This window comes from Rhinopithecus roxellana, chromosome 6 (genome assembly GCF_007565055.1).
Source record: "Rhinopithecus roxellana isolate Shanxi Qingling chromosome 6, ASM756505v1, whole genome shotgun sequence".
NCBI classification, from domain to species: domain Eukaryota; kingdom Metazoa; phylum Chordata; class Mammalia; order Primates; family Cercopithecidae; genus Rhinopithecus; species Rhinopithecus roxellana.
Genome location: NC_044554.1, coordinates 114,790,785 through 114,817,554, shown reverse-complemented (window position 1 = coordinate 114,817,554; position 26,770 = coordinate 114,790,785). Strand labels below are relative to the sequence as shown.

The 26,770-nt window shown below is 48.5% G+C and overlaps 1 protein-coding gene across 1 annotated transcript; it reads right to left on the bottom strand.

Moving 5' to 3' along the window:
• Window positions 1-25,976, bottom strand: NOM1 (nucleolar protein with MIF4G domain 1). Its single transcript, XM_010368158.2, has 11 exons — window positions 24,958-25,976; window positions 22,687-22,814; window positions 21,038-21,233; window positions 14,702-15,025; window positions 12,600-12,710; window positions 11,691-11,858; window positions 10,839-10,960; window positions 7,029-7,161; window positions 6,337-6,468; window positions 3,947-4,056; window positions 1-3,622 (listed from the first exon to the last, which is right to left on the bottom strand). Exons 1-11 carry the CDS (start codon window positions 25,948-25,950, stop codon window positions 3,448-3,450), a joined length of 2,592 nt encoding a protein of 863 aa, XP_010366460.1. The 5' UTR covers window positions 25,951-25,976; the 3' UTR covers window positions 1-3,447.
• Window positions 25,977-26,770: the final 794 nt, after the last annotated feature.

Sequence of the window (26,770 nt, the reverse complement as noted above, 5' to 3'; positions counted from 1 at the left end):
CAAAATATAAAAAATACATTTTATTTACACATTTCAATACTTTAAAGTCTGTTCCTTACACCTCTAAAAATGAGATTCCCTAAGACAGCTGTTTAGTCATTCTATACATTAGCAGTTCTCAACCTGCACTGCAAAGTCCACAAGTTCATACATAACACTGAGCACTAGGCATCCTGCAGTATTTTAAGTGTATTTTCAATGGCACTGTAATACATTTCAAAAAAACCCCTATATATTTAAAAGCAATTCTGAATTCATAGCTTTTAGTCAAGATGTACTTATTTACTATTTATACTAAATTATAATTACTAACAGCCCATATATATTGGTTTTTTTGTTTGTTTTTTGAGAGAGTTTCACTCTTGTTACCCAGGCTGGAGTGCAGTGAGCAGAGATCCCACTGCAACCTCCGCCTCCCAGGTTTAAGTGATTCTCCTGTCTCAGCCTCCCAAGTAGCTGGGATTACAGGTGCCTGCCATCATGCCCAACGAATTTTTATATTTTTAGTCGAGATGGGGTTTTGCCATGTTGGCCAGGCTGGTCTCGAACTCCTGATCTCAAGTGATCTGCCCGCCCAAACCTCCCAAAGTGCTGGGTTTACAGGCGCGAGCCACCGTGCCCAGCCCCATATGTTGTTAAAATGTACAGACTTAGAGGTAATCTGCCATATACTAAATGCAAACCGTAGCTGATAATTTAAGTCATAAATATACTGTATAGCAAAGATAGGTATTTTTGTTTTAATAATAAGACAATATAAAAATGGGATTGTTTATAGAAATTCATCTTCTGCAGAAAAATCAGCTTCAATTCTCTACCTCAAACAAGGGTTACTGCGTATGGCACGTAATGAACTCAGGCGGTGCCACTGTCGCGATAGCTTTTCCCAGTCCTAGTAGCTGCACCCATAATTAATTCCTACGCACATCACTTACGTTAGTGCTACTCAAATGCGGGCCATTCACAGGCGGCCAGGGATCCTCTCAGTCTGTGAGGTCGGGGGCTTGCATCAGAATGCAAATCAACAGTGGTGCAAAGCACAATTTAGTTCAACTGACATTTTTGTCTTCACAGTGAGACCTTCTTGAGGAAGGAAGCCGTGTGTTGATTTTTCCTTAGCCCAAGCTCCTTACTTCACTATCAAGCTACACGTCCAGTAGAACTGATGTGTTATATCCCAATCACCACCCAGCAAAGACACTCCTGTTAAAAAGCTCCTTAACAAAGGGAAGATTTTCACTTAATTCACTCTTCTCTTAGTACCTGTCACTTTATTTGTCCTCTAAATGCAGAACCTGCCAGAAGACATAGGGGTTGAATCTGGCCTCAGGTGGAATGATGTTGCTAAATGCAGGGTTAGGAAGTCTGTAGGGACGACACAGTCTCTGTGCTGCTTTGAGTTACTTTCTGTATTCAGTTGTTCATGTTGCTTGCACATGCTTCAAAGCTTAAACCATTAGTTTAGGGATATGCACAGACACTGATGACTTCACATCACAATTTCCAAACGCAAACTGCTACAGGGCACGGATAAATAAAATTTGAGGCCAAGCACGGAGGCTCACACCTATAATCCCTGTGTTTGGGAGGCCAAGGCAAGAGGATCACTTGAGGCCAGGAGTTCAAGCCCAGCCTGTATAACACAGGGATATCTTGTCTCTACTGTTTGTGGTCCTAGCTATCCCTGAGGCTGAGGCAAAAGGATTGCTTCAGTCCAGGAATTTGCTACAGTAACTATGATCATGCCACTGCACTCTGGCCTGGGTGACAGAGTAAGCCTGTCTCTCTCTTAAAAAATAAATACATAATATCTGCAAGTGCCACAAAGGGGGTGTTTTGCACAGGAATGACATCACCAGCACCTGTGCCCATCTGCCCAACAGGACCACTCTGAAGAGGACAGTGACTGCTGGACAGATGAGTTTATACAACCTCTCAATGTCTATTCTGTATTCACATCTTAGTGACTTTTTTCAACAATCAAAGGTAAAATGTAAATTGAGTCTGCAGCATTTGAGAAAGAAAAGCAAAACAATAAACATTTGGGTATCTGCAATACGCGCTAGTATCTAGGGACGTTTCTGCTTCCTCCCAGAATCAGTTTTCCATACTTAGTGAATGGGGTGTGTTTGTTCCTCTCACTAGATAAATGTTAATTCTTTGCAGGCAGTAATTGTATTTTCTTCATGTTTACATCTCCAAATCCTTGCAAGCAAGTAGCACCTATTAACAGTCAAATAACTACTGTTTGGTGACCTCAGAGTTGCTTAGGAATATTTACAATTTGGAATTGGTGAGATGAATACCCTCAACTGTGTGGGAATGTCACATGAATGATGAAAAGCACCTGTCTGCACTATAGTCTACATAAGGCCATATCCACAGGGCTTAAGTCGACTGACTTTGCCAAAGTTCAACTGCATCCCAAATACTTAAAACAGTATCAAGAATCACATTGAAGCTGGGCGCAGCAGCTCATGCCTGTAATCCCAGCACTTTGGGAGGCCGAGGTGGGTGGATCACCTGAGGTCAAGAGTTCAAGACCAGCCTGGCCAACATGGTGAAACCTCGTCTCTACTAAAATACAAAAACTAGCCAGGTGTGGTGGCACACGCCTGTAGCCCCACCTATTAGGGAGGCTGAGGCAGGAGAATCGCTTGAACCCGGGAGACGGAGGGTGCAGTGAGTCAAGATTACACCACACTGCACTCCAGACTGGGTGACAGAGCAAGACTCCGTCTCAAAAGAAGAATCACATTTAACTGATGGTTTTTGAACTTTTAACCAATTATTTTAAAAAGCTAAAAACCTCATCAATTTCTTCATAACTGCACCCTCTAGTGGCCTATTTTATCTATTAATTTTTTTTTTGACAGTCTCACTGCCCAGCCCAGGGTGGAGTACAGTGGTACAATCTTGGCTCACTGCAGTCTCTACCTCCAGGATTCAAGCAATTCTTGTGCCTCAGCCACCTCAGAAACTGTATCACCAGCATGTGCCATCATGCCTGGCTAATTTTTATATTTCTAGTAGAGACAGGGTTTTGCCCAGGCTGGTTTCAAATACCTGGCCTCAAGTGATCCACCCGCCTTGGCCTCACAAAGTGCTGGGATTACAGGCATGAGCCGTCATGCTCGGCCATACCTATTAAACAATTTTAAGACAATCACACACACCAGCCTCACTGCTTAGAGAACCCTGTCCAGTGTGCCTGAACCCCCTTTTCCCTCCCTCCTTCTCCTCTCACCCCCAAGATATAGTTATTTGAAAACGGCTTGAAATACAAACAATAAAACCTTAGATCAAAAAATTATCTCAAAATATAATACAATAATAGACAATGACATAGCTCTACCAAACGTTCACACGCAGGCAACAGAATAAAGCTTTGGGTTTACAAAGGACATTTTACAGTCAAAGGGCCACCTGCCTTCCTTCTTTCCCTGACTACATTCTCAGGGAAGCTTTTCCTTGCAGACACTTTGTCACAAGGTCAGCTCTCTCTCGCAGCACGTTGTCTTCATCGGCGCTTCTGTGGGCCTGTGCGTTCTTTAGCAGGAAGTGGCTAATGAAAAGCTTCAGACCCTCACGTAACATCCCCAGCTTTGGATTGTCAGATACTCTGGGAAGGAATCGTATAAACATATGTCAGGACTGAGCCTCTCCAAGATCTCAATCCTGGGTATCTCGAATAGTGAGACATAACCAGGTTCTTTTAAAAACAGAATTCTCAATTAAGAACTTCTTAACATATTTTATTATTACCAATCATTGTTAGTTTGCTGGTAGACAAATTTCTATTCCCCAGATCTAATGCATATTAGCTTAAAAATAAAACTGAAAAGATTAAGCTACACACGTAGTACAACCTTGTGTTGCTAAATGAACACAAGTGAAAACAATCTATTTCTCTTCCACGTCTCATCAGAAAGGGTGGGGCACATACCTTGTGAAAATCAAACTGAGGTCTTCAGTTTCTGTTTCCGTTAACAGGATACTTAATACTTTTCGTAAAAAGTGGACTCTGGGTTTATCCAGTTCACTGAATTCAACTACCTAATGGTCAGGACACAGAGAAAAATACAGTTACCCTGATTCAGCCAACTTTGTCAATGATTTGTAAACATACTTAATTAGAGTAAAAATGAATCTCCCCCACTCCCCCACTCTACCCCTGATTTAAGAAGCTATTTCTAGAGCTAAGAAATGAACACCTGTTGGCAAGGATGTGGGCCTTGGGAATCCCTAAACACTGCTGGCAGAGGTGTGGCTGGCCACAATCACCGCTGAGAACAACTGAGCAGTGTAAGTGGAATTCCCGGGGCATACACCTTTGAATCAGAAATTCAGTATCTAGAACTGAACCATAAATTACCTCCATTCCCGAAGTACCCACCCCCTAATTAAAACTATATATATATAAAATTTACTTCTAGAAGACTAATCCATATATATCTCTCTCCTAGAAAACTATCAAAAAATCAGAAATAACTTAAACACGGATCAGTAGGATAAATAAGTATGTAAACTGAGGCATACATATACAGTAGGATGCTACCCAGAACAGACTCACGGGCGCCAGCATGGACCCACTTCCATCTTAGCTGAATGTCAGCGAACTTGAGGAGGGGACTAAATGCATGCTGACGGGAAGGATACCCACAGGGAGGTCTGCAGCCAAACACCATCACAGGCGCTTGCAGACCCGGGACACAGCGAGACCACAAAGCATAGCCAGAACACAGAGATACTGGGAATGAGAGCAGCCCGGGGGACCGGAGCGGGGCCTGGGGCATCTCTAAAACTCTGTGCCAAAGGATGCACTCCTGCCATGCCTCTCCCGCTCATCCGCAGTAGTATCCATGATGAGCACGATTCCTGAGTGAGCAAAAGGCAACGCAGGGGAGTGGAGGGGGAGCGACGCCTCCACCGTGATCTAAGTTATTCCAGTTGTCAGGATTTGGCGTAAGGCTCGGTGCCCTCGTTTTCAGTACAGTGGCCAAACTTAGACACTTGGACACAGGAAGTTGGACACAGCAAGGGACGTAGTGTGCACTGGAGCGGGCATGCTGATGAACTGCACAGGACACACAGAAACACACGGGAAGCTGCGGCTGCAGCTGTCTTGTAGGTCCAGGCCACTGCAGTCAACACCCCTCAACTTTCTCTGCTTTTCACTTCCCATTGCCCCCCAGGCGCTCCAAATTTTTTAGGCTATTCAGAGTCTGTTGGTCCTACCATCCAAGCCTTACTGGCCCACATCAAACCCCAACTTATAAAATGCCTAGGTTTCAGCCGGGCACAGTGGCTCACGCCTGTAATATTAGCACTTTGGGAGGCTGAGGAAGGCAGATCACAAGGTCAGGAGTTCCAGACCAGCCTGGCCAACACAGTGAAATCCTGTCTCTACTAAAAATACAAAAATTAGCTGGGTGTGGTGGCAGGCGCCTGTAGTCCCAGCTACTTGGGAGGCTGAGGCAGGAGAATCGCTTGAATCCGGGAGGCGGAGGTTGCAGTGAGCTGAGACCGTACCACTGCACTCCAGCCTGGGCGACAGAGCAACACTCCATCTTGGGGAAAAAGAAAAAAAGATGTCTGTGTTTCATGGTTCACTGCAAAGTCCCAAAACACAGCAGGGCAGGAGAAAGCCCACAGTTTTAAAACAACTTACATAGAAGTGAGCAAACTCACCTCACCTCTAAGGACACCAGGCCCTACTTCGTCCACTCTTCTCCTCACTAACAGTGACTAGTTCAGGATTTTTTTTTTTTTTTTGAGATGGAGTCTTGCTCTGTCGCCCGGGCTGGAGTGCAGTGGCCAGATCTCAGCTCACTGCAAGCTCTACTTCCTGGGTTTACGCCATTCTCCTGCCTCAGCCTCTGGAGTAGCTGGGACTACAGGCGCCCGCCACCTTGCCTGGCTAGTTATTTTTTTTTTTGTATTTTTAGTAGAGACGGGGTTTCACCGTGTTAGCCAGGATGGTCTCGATCTCCTGACCTCGTGATCCACCTGTCTCGGCCTCCCAAAGTGCTGGGATTACAGGCTTGAGCCACCGCACCTGGCCTAGTTCAGGATTTTATAATTAGGACCAACAAATTAACCTCAAACCCCAAAACAGATTCACTCAGATTAGCAGAAGAACTGCAGCGGTGCCTTCATTTACCAGGTTAATTTGTAGCACCTGTTAGTCTGGCCATTTTCTATGCTGGCTAGGAAAACGCAGGCACTTTTCAGATGAATCAGAATCGAAGAAAACACGCTGGTACAATAGGACCTGATGTAAACAATTACACTCCCATTTCCACTGCTTTCAATATTTTCACATGTTACACGAACCTTTAAGATGGAAAGGGAAAGAGATTTTGTCTTCAACAAGTGGGCCACCAGATGAACCAAATTAGAGAAATTCGTAACTGGCAAGTTTTCCAAGTCCCGAAATTTGTCCCATATGTTGAACTGTAAAGTCATCTAGTATCACAGTTAAAAGGAGAAAAAAAGGTAAATGGCCACAAATTATTATAATACATCACCAAGAACAGAACCTAAAGGTATTTTCTTATTATTTTATTTTTAATATTCTAAACATCAAGACTTTTAGTGGCGGCCTTACTGTCCTTTCCTATGGAGCATAGTCCCAAACAGTTTCACAAGAATCTCTTTCTGGTGCAGTTTTCCCCCCAAATCAGCAGATACCAACAGAACATTCTAAGGAAAAGGCCACAGCAAGTGACATCAGAAGAGACTGGTGCACTGTAAACTGGTGAGGTGCTCCTACTGGCCTGGCCACACACTGCCTGCGACTGTGGCAGGAGCAGGCGACACGAGGACATGGTGGACCTTTGACATTCCCCTCTAGCCCTCCCACTTCCGCTCCCAGTGAACGTGGCCTGGCAGCCAGTGTGGACCACGGGACTGGGATATCAGAGGCCTCCTGACTTGGGAAACTCCTTTGCAGGTGGGTTGAACCAGGCAGCATGTGTAGAAAAAACAGTAGAGCAGATGTAACTGGTGCCTCCGCACTAAGCTACCTGAAATCTCCTTTCATATTCACAGAATTTGCTAGCCAGGAAAGCATAGAAGGGATTGTAAGTTTTCTCTTGAAGGCAGCAATCCATGAGAACGTGAATGATTTCTCTCTCCTGCTGATCCTTAAGTCCAAGCCTAGAAAACAGAACAGCAATGACTGGAACATCGCTCGACTTCCGAAGTTTAATGGCTGATACCTTTCAGGGGAAATCCTTCCTGCCTGGAAAGGTCTGGTGAGAGGCGAGCCAGGTAAAGGAGGTGGAGGCAGCGGCAAACACCAGCTGGGACCCAGCCCCGTCACAACCTCTCTGGTCCTCAGCTTATCCTACAACGTGACAAAACGTCAGAGGAAACAAGACCATTAGGGTCCCCCGCCAGCTGCAAAAGTCGACAGCTGTGCCCGGCTGACAATAAACGGCCTCAATCTTGTGCGCCCTCAGAGCTGGTTCCTGCTATGGCAATGACTTCACATTTTCTTTCTTTTTTTTTTTTTGAGACAGTCTTGCTCTGTCACCTAGGCTGGAGTGCAAGTGGTGTGACCTCAGCTCACGACAACCTCCACCTCTCAGGTTCAAGCGATTCTTGTGCCTCAGCCTCCCGAGTAGCTAAGATTACAGGTGCCACCACCACCCTCAGCTAATTTTTGTATTTTTAGTAGAGATGGGGTTTCGCCATGTTGGCCAGGCTGCTCTTTAACTCCTGACCTCAGGTGATCCATCCACCTTGGCCTCCCAAAGTACTGGGATTACAGACATGAGCCAGGGTGCCCGCCATCGTTTGTTAAACTTGAGTTAGAGCTCACACAGTGAAACCTATCCTTCGTAGTGCAGAATCCTGTGAGTGTGGATAAGCCTATATAGTCATGACACCACCGGCACTGCCGAAACAGAACTCTCCATTGCCCGCGAGAACCTGGGGCCATGGGCCCCCCTTGCCGTGGGCCCCCCTTGCCGTGGGCCACCGCTAATCTGCCGCGAGAACCTGGGGCCGTGAGGCCCCCATGCCATGGGCCACTGCTAATCTGCTTCTGTCCCTCTAGTTCTGCCTCTGCCTCTGTCACACAGATTCGAGGCAGGGTGGCGTCCTGCACTGGCAGAATACACTCGAGGGTCACTGTGCTGTTGGGGCCTTGGGAGTTTGCCCCTCGTGATGCTAAGTAGTAAGTATCCCTTAGACGGCGTCTCATGGTTTATCCTCTCCCCAACTGAGGGGCATGTGGGCTGCTTCCAGTTTCTGGTGAGATCCGAATATGGCTGAGGCTGCCGCCCCTGCACGAAGGCAGACACTCTGTACCTTAGGAGAGAAGCACCAACTCCACTGCAAACGGCATAGCCCCACGGACAGCACTCACGTGAAGGCAGAGCAGGCAGCCCAAAGAACCAACTGAGTTTTGGCTGCATTTATTATCAATTCATGATGATTAAAAGCTCAGATTCATAACTCATGATTTTGATGAATAACAGTGGGAAAAACTATTGTTTAATAAACGTAGTTTGAAATGAAACCCACCAGACGGGAGATAAAAGCACGAAGCCCACCAGACGGGAGATAAAAGCACGAAGCCCACCAGACGGGAGATAAAAGCACGAAGCCCACCAGACGGGAGATAAAAGCACGAAGCCCACCAGACGGGAGATAAAAGCACGAAGCCCACCAGACGGGAGATAAAAGCACGAAGCCCACCAGACGGGAGATAAAAGCACGAAGCCCACCAGACGGGAGATAAAAGCACGAAGCCCACCAGACGGGAGATAAAAGCACGAAGCCCACCAGACGGGAGATAAAAGCACGAAGCCCACCAGACGGGAGATAAAAGCACGAAGCCCACCAGACGGGAGATAAAAGCACGAAGCCCACCAGACGGGAGATAAAAGCACGAAGCCCACCAGACGGGAGATAAAAGCACGAAGCCCACCAGACGGGAGATAAAAGCACGAAGCCCACCAGACGGGAGATAAAAGCACGAAGCCCACCAGACGGGAGATAAAAGCACGAAGCCCACCAGACGGGAGATAAAAGCACGAAGCCCACCAGACGGGAGATAAAAGCACGAAGCCCACCAGACGGGAGATAAAAGCACGAAGCCCACCAGACGGGAGATAAAAGCACGAAGCCCACCAGACGGGAGATAAAAGCACGAAGCCCACCAGACGGGAGATAAAAGCACGAAGCCCACCAGACGGGAGATAAAAGCACGAAGCCCACCAGACGGGAGATAAAAGCACGAAGCCCACCAGACGGGAGATAAAAGCACGAAGCCCACCAGACGGGAGATAAAAGAAGTCCTTCTGAGTACAAAGGGTAAGCTGGACCCGCTGACTAGAGAGTAAGAGCTCTCCTCAAAAGAGCCCTTTTAGAGACAAAGGGTAACTAGGGAGACGGGATGTATCAGCAAAACAGCAAGGCCACAGAGAGGCCAAGGAAGCTCAGGAATTCCACTTCAACTAGGCACCCCAGTTTAGAAAATAAAACCCTAATTATCAGAACCCTAAAACGAACCATGTTCTCCCTATATTTCATCCTAGTTTGAAGCAAATAAAAGAATATGTATTAACATTACATTGTTTAGAAGTATCTCACAAAGGCCGGGCGCGGTGGCTCAAGCCTGTAATCCCAGCACTTTGGGAGGCCGAGACGGGCGGATCACGAGGTCAGGAGATCGAGACCATCCTGGCTAACACGGTGAAACCCCGTCTCTACTAAAAAATACAAAAAACTAGCCGGGCGAGGTGGCGGCGCCTGTAGTCCCAGCTACTCGGGAGGCTGAGGCAGGAGAATGGCGTAAACCTGGGAGGCGGAGCTTGCAGTGAGCTGAGATTCGGCCACTGCACTCCAGCCTGGGCGACAGAGCGAGACTCCGTCTCAAAAAAAAAAAAAAAAAAAAGGAAGTATCTCATAAAACTACACAGGTACATTTAAATTTTTTTTTTAATGAGATGGGGTCTCAGTATGTTGCCCAGGCTGGTCTTGAACTCCTGGGCTAAAGTGATCCTCCTGTCTCAGCCTTCTAACTAGCTGGGATTACAGGATCTTTAAAATCTTTTTTTTTTTTTTTTTTTTTTTTTTTTTTTTTTTTTTTTTTGAGGCGGAGTCTGCGGCCCAGGCTGGAGTGCAGTGGCCGGATCTCAGCTCACTGCAAGCTCCGCCTCCCGGGTTCACACCATTCTCCTGCCTCAGCCTCCCGAGTAGCTGGGACTACAGGCGCGCGCCACGTCGCCCGGCTAGTTTTTTTCTATTTTTAGTAGAGACGGGGTTTCACCATGTTAGCCAGGATGGTCTCGATCTCCTGACCTCGTGATCCGCCCGTCTCGGCCTCCCAAAGTGCTGGGATTACAGGCTTGAGCCACCGCGCCCGGCCGGATCTTTAAAATCTTATTACAACTAATTATAGAAACTATACCAGGAAGTTTTAAATGAAGAATCAGAATAGCTTTATTATGAAGATTTATATATTTTTAAGCAATTCATGACAACCAACAGCCACTGACAAGGTTACCTGATACTTTCAGTCAAAACTCCTCAATCTCCAGCCTGAGCAACATGGCAAGACGCTGTCTCAAAAAAACCCCCAAACCCCCAATCTTTATATATCATAAAATGTTCTAATGAGGAACTACTAGAGGCAAATTAATAGGAACAAGATGACTAACCCAGGGATGCACGAATCCAACAGCATGAGCAGATGGTCACAAGAATAGCCCTGTCCTCCCTAAGCAGCATCAGACTCAGTCACCCAAAACTCAAAAAGCAAATCAACTTACTTATTTTACAGCATCTCATTAATAGGTCAAAATGTGTACACAAATGCTTACTTCAGAAGCTTTTCGAAAGCATCCAAAAAATCTTCACTTGTCATTATTGTGCAGAATATGTTTCTCCGGATGTCCGTGTTCATCCTCTGCTTCCGGGCGAGTTCTAGGATCTTTGAGCTGACCTGGAAGCACGATGAATGGACAAGTGATACACATGTCTCCATGGAAACTGCTTCCTGAGAGACACCATACTGTACTTCAGTGTCACTGATTCCAACTGTGAGGTCTATGTGGGCAGATGAGCGTCAGCACCAAGTTCACTCTCGGGCAACGCCCCTCTGTGCAAGGGGGACACACAGGGAAGCCACAGCCGCTGGGGAAGAAAACACTCATGGGGGAGGCTTCTCAGTCGCGGTTCAACCTCAGGGCAAGCGACGATGAATAAAGCAGAGAGCCAGTCACTGGCAGAGGCCGGGGAACTGTGACCACCACGAGTGACACAGAATCTGGGACAGGGAAGGACACAGGGGATAACAAGGGAAGTCTGGGTGAAAAATGGACTTGAATTTCCACAATGTGAAATCCATGGCCTGTGGCCTAGAATGCACAGCCCAGGGGGGGCAGCACGAGGGGTCTCAGCAACGGGCTCCTGCCCCGTGAGCGTTCAGGTCCTCATGCCCCATGTCATTCAACTTTCAGATCTCTTAAAGTTCAGTAAAAAGATACAACAGAAACAGAATAATTATATCACAATGTAATATTAATAGCAATTTCTATAAGGCCTCCAAATTAACCTTGTACATTTCAGTGACGATTCAAGAACAGTAAGAGAGCTGCTCCAGGTAAAGCTGTGACCACCCAACACACAGGGGGGTGCCACTGCCTGGCGGCCTTGAGCATAGGCATCCCTACCGTCCCTGCAAGCTGCTTCTGCAGGTGTGTATGGTGACTGTTGTCAATCATCGGGGCCCCACTCCAGGCAGACCCCACAATCCACCAGCGACCTGTCTGCTCCGCATTCAAGATGCTGTCCCAGGAGATGCGAAGCTGAGTCTCAGAACCTGAGCTGGCGCTGCGGACCTGATTAAGAGAGAAGAGCTAATGAAACACTTTTAATTGGTTCATATTCTGTACTTCCATCCCTGGTGGCTTTGTTTCTGACCATGACATTTCTGGTACATGAATACTGGATGATTCACTGGACAATTGGGACGATTAACCTGTTTGGAAAAATGCCAAAACTAGCAGTAAACTCGGTGTTTTGTGTTTGAGAGTCCAGCACCCTAAACGCGTTGTTTGGAAAGCTGCCCCAACAGGGGAAAGTGACAGAGCTGCCTCAGGCTCAGTGGCAGGGGAGCACTCGCCTGGAAGAGCCTGGGTCAAGGACGATTTGGACTTGAGATGACAGGGGCTGAAAGACTCACTCCGGCAGGGAGTTGCTCAGTCTCCATCCTGGCTGCATGTCAGAGATGGTCCAAGGACCTACATCATCCGATTTCCTTGGTCCAGGTGGGGACCCGGCCTTCTCTTAAAGCATCGGATGATCCAATGATGCAGCCCAAGTTCAGCACCCGGGGCGAGGCAAAGAGGACGCTCGCCCAACATGGGCTTCCCCACGCACGGACACTCTGCACGAGCGCGCCCAGACCACTGGGAGAGCCCCCGAGGAAAACCGAGCAGCCTTCACTCTGCCTCTGAGCACGCTCTCACTCACCAGACACCGCCCTGACTTGCAGGTCTGACTATTTCTTGATTTTCACGACAGGCTCATGCTGACATGCAAGCTCTGAGCAAAGCAGAACCGAAAGTTCCTTGACTTACCAAAGCTCTCTGCAGTTTCCTCAGCTTCTCCACAGGCTCGGGGTCATAGCCTGGAATTTTGCGCATGTCATTGTTCTTCAGGGCCAACATCGTCTCTAGCATAAACCGAATCTTCAAGAAAAATGAAAAAATGGAAAGTCCATCATTTCAAACAGTCTAAACGGCCCATTCAAGTTGGCAAGAAATCTACCACACCTGATGCACATGGCCGCCACTGCCACGACACAAAGTCAGGACGGCCCTTAGGTAGAGACGGTCTAAACTAGTCTCAGACGCTTACTCAGGGCTACATAATACCTCAAAACAGAAATGTGTCCCCCAACGTCAAGTGGGAACCCAAACTCCCCAGAGATCTCACTTTCCCTTCTGCTCGCCACACACCTCGCCCTTCTGCACCGTCCACACCTCCTCGGCCGCCCCGGCCCCTACTGTGCTCCTGCTCCCACCCTGGCCTCCAGCGACCCGCTCTGGACATCTTCTCTCCTACCACTGGCCTTGTAAGTTTTTAAACTTTAAAACTGGAAGTAATGTCATACTTACAGAAAAGTTGCAAGAACAGCACAAAGAATTCCCACATACCCTCTGAGATGTCCCCAAATATCAACTTCTTACTGATACAGAATTCATATACCATGAAACTCACTCATGTAAGGTATATAATTAGGTGGCTTTTAGTACATTCTGTGCAACTATCACCACAATCAATTTAGAACTTTCTCATCACCCCAGAAGAGAAACTCCAAGCCCATTAACAACCATTCCCCGTTTCCCCAACTCCCCAGCCAGCACCCTAGCTCTAGGTGGCCACTAATGTACTTTCTGTCTCTTCTCCATTTTAAACCACGATTTAATCCACTGCTCCCATTCCCTTCTCCAGCCCCCTCCTCTTCAGACTGGCTTCTCCGGTGACCAGGATAAGCCAGTAAGGACCGCTGTCACAATTCAGCCCAAAACGCAAATCCCTTCCTCCTCTTGCTGGTCCTCAGCATCCCACACGGGCGTGAATTCTTCCTGGGGACACTAGGGGTCCCCGGCTCCTGGGACCATCCTCATTTCCTTCTCACCTGCCAGCTCTCCCTCCTCCCTGCAGCTAAACGTCAGTGCTCCTTAACCTGAAGGTCCTCTTCACAGCCTGTGCCCTGCCAGGCAAGTCCACCCATGTCCATGGCTCCCAGGACCCCTCTACAAGAGCAGCCCCGAATCCCTTCAGCCCACTTTGTTCACAGCTAACCCAGTCTCTCCGAAACGGAGGTGCCTGTCCTTCTAAATCCTCACCTCCTCCTGCATAGTCCCCTGTGCCCCTGACAGGTGACCCTGAGCCCTCCTTCCCTTCACCCCAATCCACATGAGGTCTAGTCATTTCTGACGCCTATGTCCACACCTGCTGCCACGATCCCGACATTTGCCACCACCTACTCCCCAGCTCCTGCAAAACTCCTGACTCCGACCACCTCGCACCTCTTTCTATCTTAGAGTCAAAGTGACCATCAGAAGGAAAACTCCAACCTGTCAATCAGCTGCTGGGACCTTCCGAGGCCCCCAGGATAAACCCTCAATTCCCTGCAGTAATTAACAAGGGTCCAGAGTCCTGGCCTCTGCCTTTTTCTCTTGTGACGGCCCCTCCAGGTTCTCACAGTAACCCTTTTCGGGTTCTTCCCCAAAGGGTTTCTCAGGAACACACGGTTCCACCCATCTCATCATCTGAACAGCACACAAGGTGAGAGCTGTGATCAGTTCCTGTCTTACAGAGGGGGAAACTAAGGCTAAGAAGACCCAGGTTATGCTGCTGTCAAGTGGCAGAGCCCAAAGTCCAACCCAGGCTTACCCTAGAGCCCCAGGTCCTGTGGCCTCCTTGGTAAATATGTTTTGCATAAATGAATGTTACATAAATCAATTTTTGAATTCACAAAATATTTTCTGAGTTCTTAGTAAAGGAATAAGGTCCATTCACATATTAAAGCCAGAAAACGGTACGAGACAGAAGAAACAGAAATCACTAGGAAAGGAAGAGTGTAATATTTACCCCAGATACTGATTTCTAGGTTCTGGCCAGTTTGTGGGCTTTAGGGACTTAGGAAGCAGATCAAGTGTCGCACGCGTACCCTGGTCTGGTCCTGAAACTCGCTGCCTGCCCTGCTGGCTCTGGTCTGGGCTTCAGTGATCAGTTCCTTAAGTGATAAAGCATCATCTTTTCTCAACGAAAAACCCACGTTTTTCAGCATTAACAAGATCAGTTCAATATCTTTTTCGGTGAAAGTTCCAATCAGTTTTTTCAAAATGTCAAAGATGAGGAGAGACTGAACCACGTGGAAGTTGTATAAATGGGCGAGGATGGTGAACAGGTTGTCACACTCTTTCCCTTCGCTTCCATGTTTATAGACGGCATCGAACTTCCTCACCACCGCCTCCAGAAAGTGGGCACCGACCTGAAAGAACCGAACAGAAAAAAGATGATTATGTTATTCCTAGAAACCTTCCTTTCTCCTTCAACACACAGAACTGGCACTTTCTAAATGAACAAAGTGTCCACAAGGCAGGGCATTCCAACAAGGCATCCCTCAGCAACCCAGAGCAGCCAGCCAGAGCGCCCAGACTGGATGCAAAGGCACCTTCCTCTTGGTAAAACCAACAACAAACGGGCATTGTTTGGCCAGCAGCTGTTCTGACTCCTTGGGAAAAATAAAACTGTTAAAAATGATGTTAAAAATACATCTACATCTCTAAAAATGTTCCACTACTGGCCGGGTGCGGTGGTTCACGCCTGTAATCCCAGCAATTTGGGAGGCGGAGGTGGGCGGATCACGAGGTCAGACATATCGAGACCATCCTAGCTAACACGGTGAAATTCCGTCTCTACTAAAAATACAAAAAGAAAATTAGCCAGGCGGGGTGGTGCACGCCTATAACCCCAGTACTTTGGAAGCTGAGGCGGGTGGATCACGAGGTCAGGAGATTGAGACCATCCTGGCTAACAGAGTGAAACCCTGTCTCTACTAAAAATGGAAAAAAAAAAAAAAAAATTAGCAGGGTGTGGTGGCACATGCCTGTAATCCCAGTTACTCGGGAGGCTGAGGCAGGAGAATCGCTTGAACCCAGGAGGCGGAGGTTGCAGTGAGCTGAGATTGCACCACCGCACTCCAGTCTGGGTGACAGAGCAAGACTCTGTGTCCAAAAAAAAAAAAAAAGTTCCACTACCTAACAATACTCATTTCTTAAAAGATTTTTTGCAGATTTTTACCCCAAATTAATTTCTTACAAGGAAGCAAATACAAGTGATTCCTAAAATAGAAAAACGCAACACATTCTGAATATCAGAGGTTGCCAAACAGACAGGTACTTAATAACCTCTGGAAGGGCCCCAGGTGCCACAGAGGAGAGCCCTACTTTCCCAGGGCTGAGTCTCTGGCACTAACATAGCTTGCGAATACACCCACTTGGCTCACCCAGTGGTCTGAGGGGCACTGGGCCCTGAGGGGGACCAGCAGGTAAACCAGACATTGCCCTGAGGGGCGGAACTGGGGCCAGGAACTGCCAGGCCTGGTGGAGCTAAGCAAGGCCTAAGTGTTTTCCTTGTGCTGTTCTGGTACATTCTATCCCGAATTCCATAACTGTGGACTGAAGGATGAGAAGACCAGGAAGTGGGTCTGTGTGGTCTTCAGCAACTTCCTGGACCCCTGTTTTTTCAGTGTGTAAAACAGAGATAATAAAACTTGAAGGCAGAAACAGTAGTTTTCAATCTTGCCAGCAACACTATCGTGTCATCATTTTCTCTCAAATCTCAACTTAAGCTGGGACTGGAGGGAAAAGGTGGAAGCAGGGACATGGTGGTGACACAGAGCGGCCCCCACAGCCCAGCCAGGAGATGATGGCCTAAACAACGCAGCTGCGCTGGACCAGGGATGAAGGGGCTGGGCACCACAGTGACGCATGGCAGTGCATGACACTGGCTGTAAAAGCTGAAGGGTCTGTGACTCCCAGGTTTTCGGTCTGGGTAACCAGGAACGACGTGAGGGACAGCAGCCTAGCGGATCTGGACAAAACCAGCTCAGGGGTTATTAAGCTTCAACAGGAGTCATCCAGACAGGACTGGATGGAGATGTAAGGGTGTCAGTGAAAATCGCAGGCAAGGCTGAGATCCACCAGACAGGCTGGAGTGTAATGGGGAAGCACACAGACATCACTGCTAGACTGCAAAACAATCAATGCTAGAAGAATCCAGAGAAAGGCAACAGATTGGCAGAAGGCCACAGTGACTTACTGGAGGCTAGCTCTGACGGACTGGATATACACTTCAGTTTGTAAAGACCTGAGAAAACTGTAGTTTCCAATTTAAGCCTCTTCAATGAAGATAAACTGGAAGACACATTCTAATATGGCTACTAGGTTATATTCAAATATAATTTTTAACAGTAAATCAGAATTTTGCAGACATCAATAAAAATTCAGGCAAAAAACATATTCAAGTATGTTATGGCTGTGGACACCCTTCAACACTGTCTTCTTGGCCTTTAATGCCTTCGCTTTGGCTTCGGCTTTAGGAAAGGCAGAGCTTCCTTTTTCGCTTTCTGCGCCGTCTTCAAGTATGTTTTCTTTTTTTTGAGACGGAGTCTCACTCTGTCACCCAGGCTGGAGTGCAGTGGCCGGATCTCGGCTCACTGCAAGCTCCGCCTCCCAGGTTCACGCCATTCTCCTGCCTCAGCCTCCCAAGTAGCTGGGACTAAAGGCATCCGCCACCACGCCCGGCTAGTTTTTTGCATTTTTAGTAGAGACGGGGTTTCACCATGTTAGCCAGGATGGTCTCGATCTCCTGACCTCATGATCCGCCCTCTTTGGCCTCCCAAAGTGCTGGGATTACGGGCGTGAGCCACCGCGCCCGGCCGTATGTTTTCAATTATGTAAATTACATCAAAATTTCTCAAAATTCTAAATCTGAAGTTCTATTTAACATCTTCAAATTAAATATAACAGCATAACATTTAAGAATACAAGTAAAATTCATGTTGGTAAAGTTATTCAAGCACATCCTGTACGTTAATTCCGACGTGGAAACTTTAACATGAATATACAGACTGGGTTTTTGAGTTTTAAAGGACTTACAGAAGCAGTTCAGCAGCTGACACCAACGTCTTTAACACAGAATGTTTTTCTCAGTACAGCACTGAAGGCAGCTGAATGGAGCCAACACCCTGAAAGCTCATCACATGCTGGCAAAGTTTCTGTGGATGTCATTAACTAAAGTACCGTAATGACTTCCGCTCAGAACAAGTCATTTCACTGTCCTTCATGCAATTAGCAAAGGTTTAAATGAAAGTAGGCCCAATAATCTCATGTTTTCCAATCAAGTAAATTCCTGATGTGCTGTGGGTGGTCAGGGTCTATTGCTTTTCCTGTAACTCACTGATATGCTTCCTGCACTAAGATCATTCTGAAGATTAAGTCAGTTGAAGCATACCAGTGTCCTCCAGGAGGACAGGGAGGCACCAAGAAGTCACAGAATGGCCCTGATTATGGTCATCACAGGGCCCAGGAATGGCACCCTGTGATTCCGTCACTTTGTAATGACAAGAAAACTGACTCCCACATTCTCATACACGAAAATGAGGAGAGCTCTTAGAAACAAAAAATAAACAACAAAAGAGGGTTCCCAAAGCAGTTGGTGCAGACTTTTTTTTTTTTTTTTTTTGAGATGGAGTCTCGCTCTGTTGCTCAGGCTGGAGTGCAGTGGCCGGATCTCAGCTCACTGCAAGCTCCGCCTCTCGGGTTCACCCAATTCTCCTGCCTCAGCCTCCCGAGTAGCTGGGACTACAGGCGCCACCACCTCGCCCGGCTAGTTTTTTGTATTTTTTTTTAGTAGAGACGGAGTTTCACCGTGTTAGCCAGGATGGTCTCGATCTCCTGACCTCGTGATCCGCCCATCTCAGCCTCCCAAAGTGCTGGGATTACAGGCTTAAGCCACCGCGCCCCGCCGACTTTTTTTTTTTTTTTTGAGATGGAGTCTTGCTCTCAGTGCGATCTCAGCTCACTGCAAGCTCCGCCCCCTGGGTTCACGCCATTCTCCTGCCTCAGCCTCCCGAGTAGCTGGGACTACAGGCGCCCACCACCACACCTGGCTAATTTTTTCTTGTATTTTTAGTAGAGACGGGGTTTCACCATGTTAGCCAGGATGGTCTCCATCTCCTGACCTCGTGATCCACCCGCCTTGGTCTCCCAAAGTGCTGGGATTACAGGCATGAGCCACCGTGCCCGGCCCCAGGTGGTGCAGATTTTCGTATCTGAGATGACCCATACAGCTGAGAAGAGTCCTGCACTCAGACGCTCAGCCTGTGCCCCTCTCTCCTGCCCTCAGCTTCCTAATGCCCCACACGCCTTTCTTTTTTTTTTTTTTTTTTTTTTTTTTGAGACGGAGTCTCACTCTGTGGCCCAGGCTGGAGTGCAGTGGCCGGATCTCAGCTCACTGCAAGCTCCGCCTCCCGGGTTTACGCCATTCTCCTGCCTCAGCCTCCTGAGTAGCTGGGACTACAGGCGCCCGCCACCTCGCCCGGCTAATTTTTTTGTATTTTTTAGTAGAAACGAGGTTTCACCGTGTTAGCCAGGATGGTCTCGATCTCCTGATCTCGTGATCCCCCCGTCTCGGCCTCCCAAAGTGCTGGGATTACAGGCTTGAGCCACCGCGCCCGGCCTCCTATGCCTATTACATTAACTAACTCACTGACCTTAACGACTGGACACAGGAAGACTCGGAGGCACAAGCTCATCTAAGTGACACAGACCGTGCTGGTACAGCACGTTCTGTGCTCAGGCAGCGTCTCCACCCACCCTACACCACCTTCAGCACAGAAGCCCCAGTGACAAGAAGGCTAATTCATTTTGGCAAATCTGTGCATCTTAGAGCAAGCTTTGGAGAGCCCCAGTTAGTAAGACTCTAGATAACTGTTAAGATTATAATTGAGAGAAAATAATATAAAAATGAAGTGAATGTGACTAGCACTGCAGTAGAAAGCATGCTTGCCTAGGAGCCCAGAAAACAAGTTGTGTACTTTTAACAAGACGTGATCTTGGGAATTTCACATAGCGCTTCAGTGGCTTTGCCTGCTGCACTGCAAAGCAGGCTTCGGCAAATGTCTGTCCTGATCTCACCGGGACACTCTGGGATCAAAGATGAAAAGGAGACAGAAGTATATAAACGTACACCAGGGAATCAGACGTTTAGGGATGCTGTGCTGGAATGGCCTATTTTTTGGAGTACAGCTGTCAGAAAGCAAAAAACTAAGAACCACCATCAAAAGAGACGGTATCATTTAAAGGTCCAAATGGGTGAAACACTGCATTTGCAGGTAAATACTGTATCGTGGGAAAACTAAGCCTCACAGACCCAACCACCCATTCGTTCACCTACCTCAAAACAAACTCCTTTAACTGGACTGATTTCCTCCAACACACCTGAAATCAGCTCCCTTGGGGGACTGCAATATTGACTGGGAGGGTTATGACTTTCCTGTATTCAATTAAGACAGAACAGGCCCAGAAGAGGGCAGTGACTGTGGAACCAGGGCCATCACCAAAGAGCCTCCCTGACTTTAACCACCAGGGTCATGGACCAAGAATACGAAAGGGATGTGGGGGTGGGGTGGACATTTACTTTGCACCTGTCAGGTGCCAGATGTTTTCTGTACACGGTTCAATCCCGACAAAAGCCCACTTCATTGATGAGAAAGGGCCACAACACAGAAAGGGCACCAGGCCTCCCTGAACATGTCCAGGTAGCTCCACGCCCCCATGCTCTCACATCTCCCATCAATACCAACACCTCAGTAGTGAGACCACACCAACCATTATCTTCCAAACATCTGAAATAAATCAGTGTTAAGGGAGAAGTGCAAAGGAAATGAAGGCACATCTGAGATGTCAGTCCAGAAGAAAATGAAGATAAAAGACATGCTAGGCTGGACAGAACAGGGCTGGGCATGGCAGCTCCCTCCTGCAATCCCAGCACTTTGGGAGGCCAAGGCAGGAGGATCACTGGAGCCCAGGAATTTGACACCAGCCTGGGCAACAGAGTGAGACTCCACTTCTACCCCGGCCAAAAAAATTAGCCAGGCGTGGTGGTGTGCACCTGCAGTCCCAGCTACTCTGGAGGATAAGTGGGAGGATCACCTGAGCCTGCAGCTGTGATCGTGCCATGGCACTCCAGCCTAAACGACAGACTGACACCCTGTCTCAAAAAAAAAAAAAAAAAAAAAAAAGAATGGACAGGCAAATCAAGTACTTCCTGAATGCTCTTTACAATTACATGACATAGACAATGTAGTATTTATTCAGAACAAAAAGGAATTAACACAAGAACCACCCACAGCACACAATGATGCACTTATCAAGCCTATCATTAAAATAATCGCCACGAGACACAGGTGACAGCCTGGAGAAAGGTACAACTGTACCTCGATTCCAACGGTGTGGTGAAGGACGCCGACTAAGAGAACATGCTCCATCATCAGTCTGCTGGGCATGGCCGAGGCAGTGACGCAGGCACCCATGAGGGCGGAGGTCAGGGTGTCATTCATGTCCTTTCTGCTGTGGGCCATGTACAGCTCCTCCAGCTGCCCACTGATGGAAGCCATGTTGGGTTCACTCAACCTGCAGAGAATTGTAAAGACAGAGAGCAACTATGTTTCCCATTAGGAATTTTCAGTTCGATTTTAAAAAATTAAAAAGTTATCCATACCAACAATATATTCTATTTTTGTGTACACTTTTGACCCCTTCACTATTCTTATATTGACCCAATAACCCAGCATATATTATTCATAACCACATAATATTCTGGAATCCCGAAACAATGTAATTGCTGTCTTCACAAGATGAAATGTGGCCACACGGAGGCATACCCTGGATTAAGTCTACTGAAACATAGGTGAGGACACTCCCCTGAATATCCTGACCTGATATCTCCACAGGCAGAGTCCAGACTTAGGATGTGCTGTTAGAAAAAATGCTAACTTTTTATTTCTTAGGTGGCATAGAAATCCTTAGTTCCTAACACTAGAAAAGGCTGCTCTGTTTGAACGAGTAGCAGGGGAGACTATATACACATGTACATGGAAGGTTATTCATTGTGCACCTGTGCTAATACAGAACTCAACATTAAAACAGAGGTTTACAGTAAATTCCCAGGATAATAGGAAACAAAAAGCAATACAAGGGGGTGGGTGAGGCCATGGAGGGGCAGCAGGAGAGAGATGGTGGTGAGTTTTATCTTGATTGCAGTGGTGGTAACTCGAATCTTCATGTGATAAAACTACACAGACCTGCTTGGGTGCAGTGATTCACGCCTGTAATCCCAGCACTTTGGGAGGCCGGGGCAGGTGGATCACCTGAGTTCGGGAGTTTGAGACCAGCCTGACATACATGGAGAAACCCCATCTCTACTAAAAATACAAAACTAGCTGGCGTGGTGGTGCATGCCTGTAATCCCAGCTACTCGGGAGCCCGAGGCAAGAGAATCGCTTGAACCTGGGAGGTGGAGGTTGCAGTGAGCCAAGATCGCGCCATTGCACTCCACCCAGTGCAACAAGAGCAAAAAACTCCATCTCAAAAAAGGTCACACGCATACACCCTCAAAACCAAAGAGCTGATGGGCACGCGTAACTGCCAAAGCCCCACCAGTATGGTTTCCAATCAGTTGTTTAAATGTTCTGTTCTTAAAGTGGTTAACAACAAAATGCAGACATGAGCAATGAGTACGGGGGATGGAAGACCAGGTGACTGTGTTCCTGCAGAGTGGACATAGGCCAGTCCTTCCAACACTGTCCTTAGATGCACAAAGAACCTCTGCCCTATTCCTTCCCGCTTCTCAGAATAACCATGTGGGCACTGGGGCTGCTCTCAAACCCTGAAGGGATTCAAAGTATCCAACAGTTGGGTATCCTCTCCTTCTCGAGGTATGGGTCTGGGTGCATGAAGACAAGAACAGAAAGGATCCGATCAACTGTCCCCATCACTTCGATTTGAATTGTGGGGATAACTCCTACATTTTTAGAAAACAGACAAGCTCCTTAAGTGATACCGCGTAACAATACTGCCAGGTCACCTGTTAAGTAAACCTTTCACGTGTTTCTTCAGCCTTTCTAGTTCTTCCTTTTTCCTGAAGTCCACTGTCTCCTCAGCGCGCCTCACATGAGGTGGCATGTACTTCTCACCACTTTCACAACGACTCCGCTTGAAAAGAGAAATAAATTACAAACAATTTACACTGACCAAATCCTGTTTCTTTTCTTTGCCATATGTGCATTTAAATATTAAATTCCCAAGAACTGGTGGAAGCTGCTACTGATCATTGCTGCCTAAATACATCAGATTTATTGAGTGCTTAGTATATGGGTAAACATTCCACTCATCAGGATGTGCATGTCATTATTTCCATTAATGCTATTAATAATACATTTCATCATCTCGTTTTCCCCTGCACAGTTCTTCAGACCTAGCTGTGCACCTCTGGTATCTGCTCAACTCCAGCAGAGCCCTATCTACTGCGCTTTTGCTTGGCCTTAATTTACTGCAGGCACAGTAGCATACAAATACCTAAATTAAACATACCACTAGTTTTGGAGGAAAAATGTCCTAAAAATATTTCAAACTTGTTTAAAAGTAGTATCTAAGTTTATATGACAAAAATCAAAACCGGCTGGACACTGTGGCTCACATCTGTAATCCCAGCACTTTGGGAGGCTGAGGCGGGTGGATCACGAGGTCAGGAGATCCAGATCATCCTGGCTAACACGGTGAAACCCCTTCTCTACTAAAAATACAAAAAATTAGCCGGGTATGGTGGCGGGTGCCTGTAGTCCCAGCTACTTGGGGAGCTGAGGCGGGAGAATGGCGTGAACCCGGAAGGTGGAGCTTGCAGTGAGCCAAGACTGCGCCACTGCACTCCAGCCTGGGACACTGTCAGACTCAGTTTAAAAAAAAATAAACAAATAAAAACCAGCTCACTATTTCCTAAATTATCAAGGGGGGTGGTGGTGTTTGCAAATCATTAAGGACACAAACATTTGTAAGGCAAGATCCTCACTGCTAGAGAGTTTAAACCTGGTTCAACAAAATATGTGTATACATAGAAGCTGAATATTTGTATACATAGAACTAGTGCGATGTGGGGAGAAGGAAATGCAGGCAATTCCATACAGCTGCCTCCAACCATGAGCTACATGCAAAAGAACGCTGAGATAAAATATGCAAGAGGACAGCCCATGAAAGCCTTGATTGCTACATCCTGGATTCTGAACTTTTTTTTTTCTTTGAAACAGAGTCTTGCTCTGTCGCCCAGGCTGGAGTGCAGTGGCGCGATCTCGGCTCACTGTGACGTTTGCCCCCCTGGTTTAAGCCTCAGCCTTCCAAGTAGCTGGGATTACAGGCGCCTGCCACCAGGCCCGGCTATTTTTTGTATTTTTAGTAGAGACGGGGTTTCACCACGTTAGTCAGGCTGGTCTCAAACACCTGACCTCAAATGATCCGCCCGCCTCAGCCTCCCAAAGTGCTGGGATTACAGGCGTGAACTTTATCTTTAATTCAATGTTGAACTTTATCCAGGGGAGTGCTGTAAATTAGCTTTGGGTTTTAGAAAATTCACTCTAGAGGCCGGGCGCGGTGGCTCAAGCCTGTAATCCCAGCACTTTGGGAGGCCGAGACGGGCGGATCACGAGGTCAGGAGATCGAGACCATCCTGGCTAACCCGGTGAAACCCCGTCTCTACTAAAAAAAATACAAAAAAAAAAAAAAAAAAAAAAAAAAAAAAAAAAATACCAAAAACTAGCCGGGCGAGGTGGCGGGCGCCTGTAGTCTCAGCTACTCCGGAGGCTGAGGCAGGAGAATGGTGTAAACCCGGGAAGCGGAGCTTGCAGTGAGCTGAGATCCGGCCACTGCACACCAGCCTGGGCGACAGAGCGAGACTCCGTCTCAAAAAAAAAAAAAAAAAAAAAAGAAAAGAAAAGAAAAGAAAATTCACTCTAGAAGTCGGGAACGGCAGATGTCCTTGGATACTTGAAAGAGGCCTGAACGGATGGGGTGGGTTGCTTTGCTTTAGACCTGGGCCGGTAAACACAGAATGAAGATGCCGGCACTGTGGAGACAGCCCTGAAGTCCCCGGGATAAAAATGTCTTTATAGTGCTTTTTCCCTAAACTTTACATTATGAAAATTTAAAAACATGAAAGACCGAATACAGTAACGTACCCGATTTACTCACATTCAGCTGAAACCATTATCAAGACACCAAGTCTGTGTCATTTCTGTCTCACGCCCTCCTCCCCGCCCCGTTATTTTGAAGGAAATCCCAGAGGACCTAGAGAGTGTTCACACGATACCTGCTCCGTTATGTCACCGTCCTCCGAGGAATTTTCACTCTTTTCTTCATCTTCTGCAAAACGGACTCTCTTCTCCCTCCTTTTCTCCTGTGTTCCCTTCCCCTTTTCTTCCCCCTGTTCTTGTTCTGTATCCTCGTCGTCGTGCTCGCTCTGCGCTTCTGCTTCTGCTTCCTGCGCCTTTTTTTCCTTTTCTACGTCTTCCTCCTCCTCTTCACTTTCGTCCTGGGAGTCACTCTCTAAGTCACTTTCGGAGAGTGTCTGTCCGGCATCTTCCTCCTCCTCCTCACCACTGCTGTCGTACAAGCCGCTATTTTTCCCAGACTCCAGGGCTCCCAGAATATAGTCGAGCCCGTCGCGTGCAAAGCTCAGCGGCACGGAGCTGCTGCCGTCCTTCTTTTTGCGCTTGTTCAAGCCGAGGCAACGCTCCAGCTTTCGGATCTCTCGGTCCTCCTCCTCGTTGGCCGCTAGAAGCGCCCGTTTTCGGGCAGCGGCGGTGGCGGCTGCGGAGGGTCTAGTCTTTGCGGTGGGGGCCGTGACCTTGGCCTTGACCCGGGAGGGCTGCGGCTCCTTGGGAGGCGAGGGGTCCCGACGAGGGGCTGGGCGGGCGCGCTCCTCCGTGTCCCGCCGGGGACCGCTCGCTTCTTCGGCTCCGCTTCGGCCTCCCGGGCCGGGACCCTCGTCGGGACCCGCCGTCCTCTGCAGCCGGCGTGCTTTCCGAAGGTGCCGCTTCTCCTTCCTCAGTTCCTTGCGACTTTTTCTCCCTCCCGGGCGGAAGCGCACCGGGGCGCCGGGCCCCCCGCAAGCCTCGGGAGCCTCGCCCTCCGAAGTCGCGTGCACGAACTCCTTCACCGCTAGTTTCAGTCTCTTCAGGGCCTTGTCCCCACCGCCGCCTGGACCGCGGCGCGGACCGCGGCCCACTTTGCGCTTCATGCGGACCACGCGTCCACGGGAGCCTCCCGGGCCGGCCTCTCCGGGGTTCCTGGACGCCGCCATTTTTCGAGACGCGTGGACTCACGACTTCCGGCCGAGGCGGTACTTCCGGGGACAGCGGCGGCTGCTCGGGGCGAGCGGGCGGCGTCCCCTGCTGGCCGGAGGGCGACAGCACACAGCTGCGCGGGGCGCCGGGCAGGTGGCGCCCGGGGCAGGCGCGCCCGCAGGTGGGCGCCGCGTGGACGTCAGGCTCGCGATGAGCGTGGAGGTGCCTTCGCGTTTAAAAGGGAAATCTGGCCGGGCGCGGTGGCTCACGGCTGTAATCCCAGCACTTTGGGAGGCCTAGGCGGGTGGATCACCTGGGGTCAGGAGTTCGAGACCAGCCTGGCCAATCTGGTGAAACCCCGTCCCTACAAAAATTAGCTGAGCGTGGTGGCGGGCGCCTGTAATCCCAGCTACTCGGAGGCTGAGGCAGGAGAATCTCTTGAACCCGGGAGGCGGAGGTTGCAGTGAGCCGAGATTGCGCCACTGCACTCCAGCCTGGGCGACAGAGAGAGACTCCAAAGGGGAATCCTAGAGAATGATGGATCGCGGGCCGGCGCGAGCCGGAGGTTGGCAGCGGCGGCGCTGGGATGCGCGGGCCCCCGCGTTCGTGTCCGCCCGGGACCCAGGAATGCGAGGCCTTTGCAGATGTGGTCGAGACGAGGTTAGGGCTGGCCCCAGATCCAGCGTTCTCCTGAGAAGCAGGCTCTGGATACGGACCGGGGAGACGCCTGTGGCCCCCAGGCGGCCGAGAACCCCGGAGGAGCCGGCCCTGCCCAGGCTGGGTTTGGACGCTGGGCCTCCACCAGGGGCAGAGCGTTTGTGGTTCCTCGTTACCGGG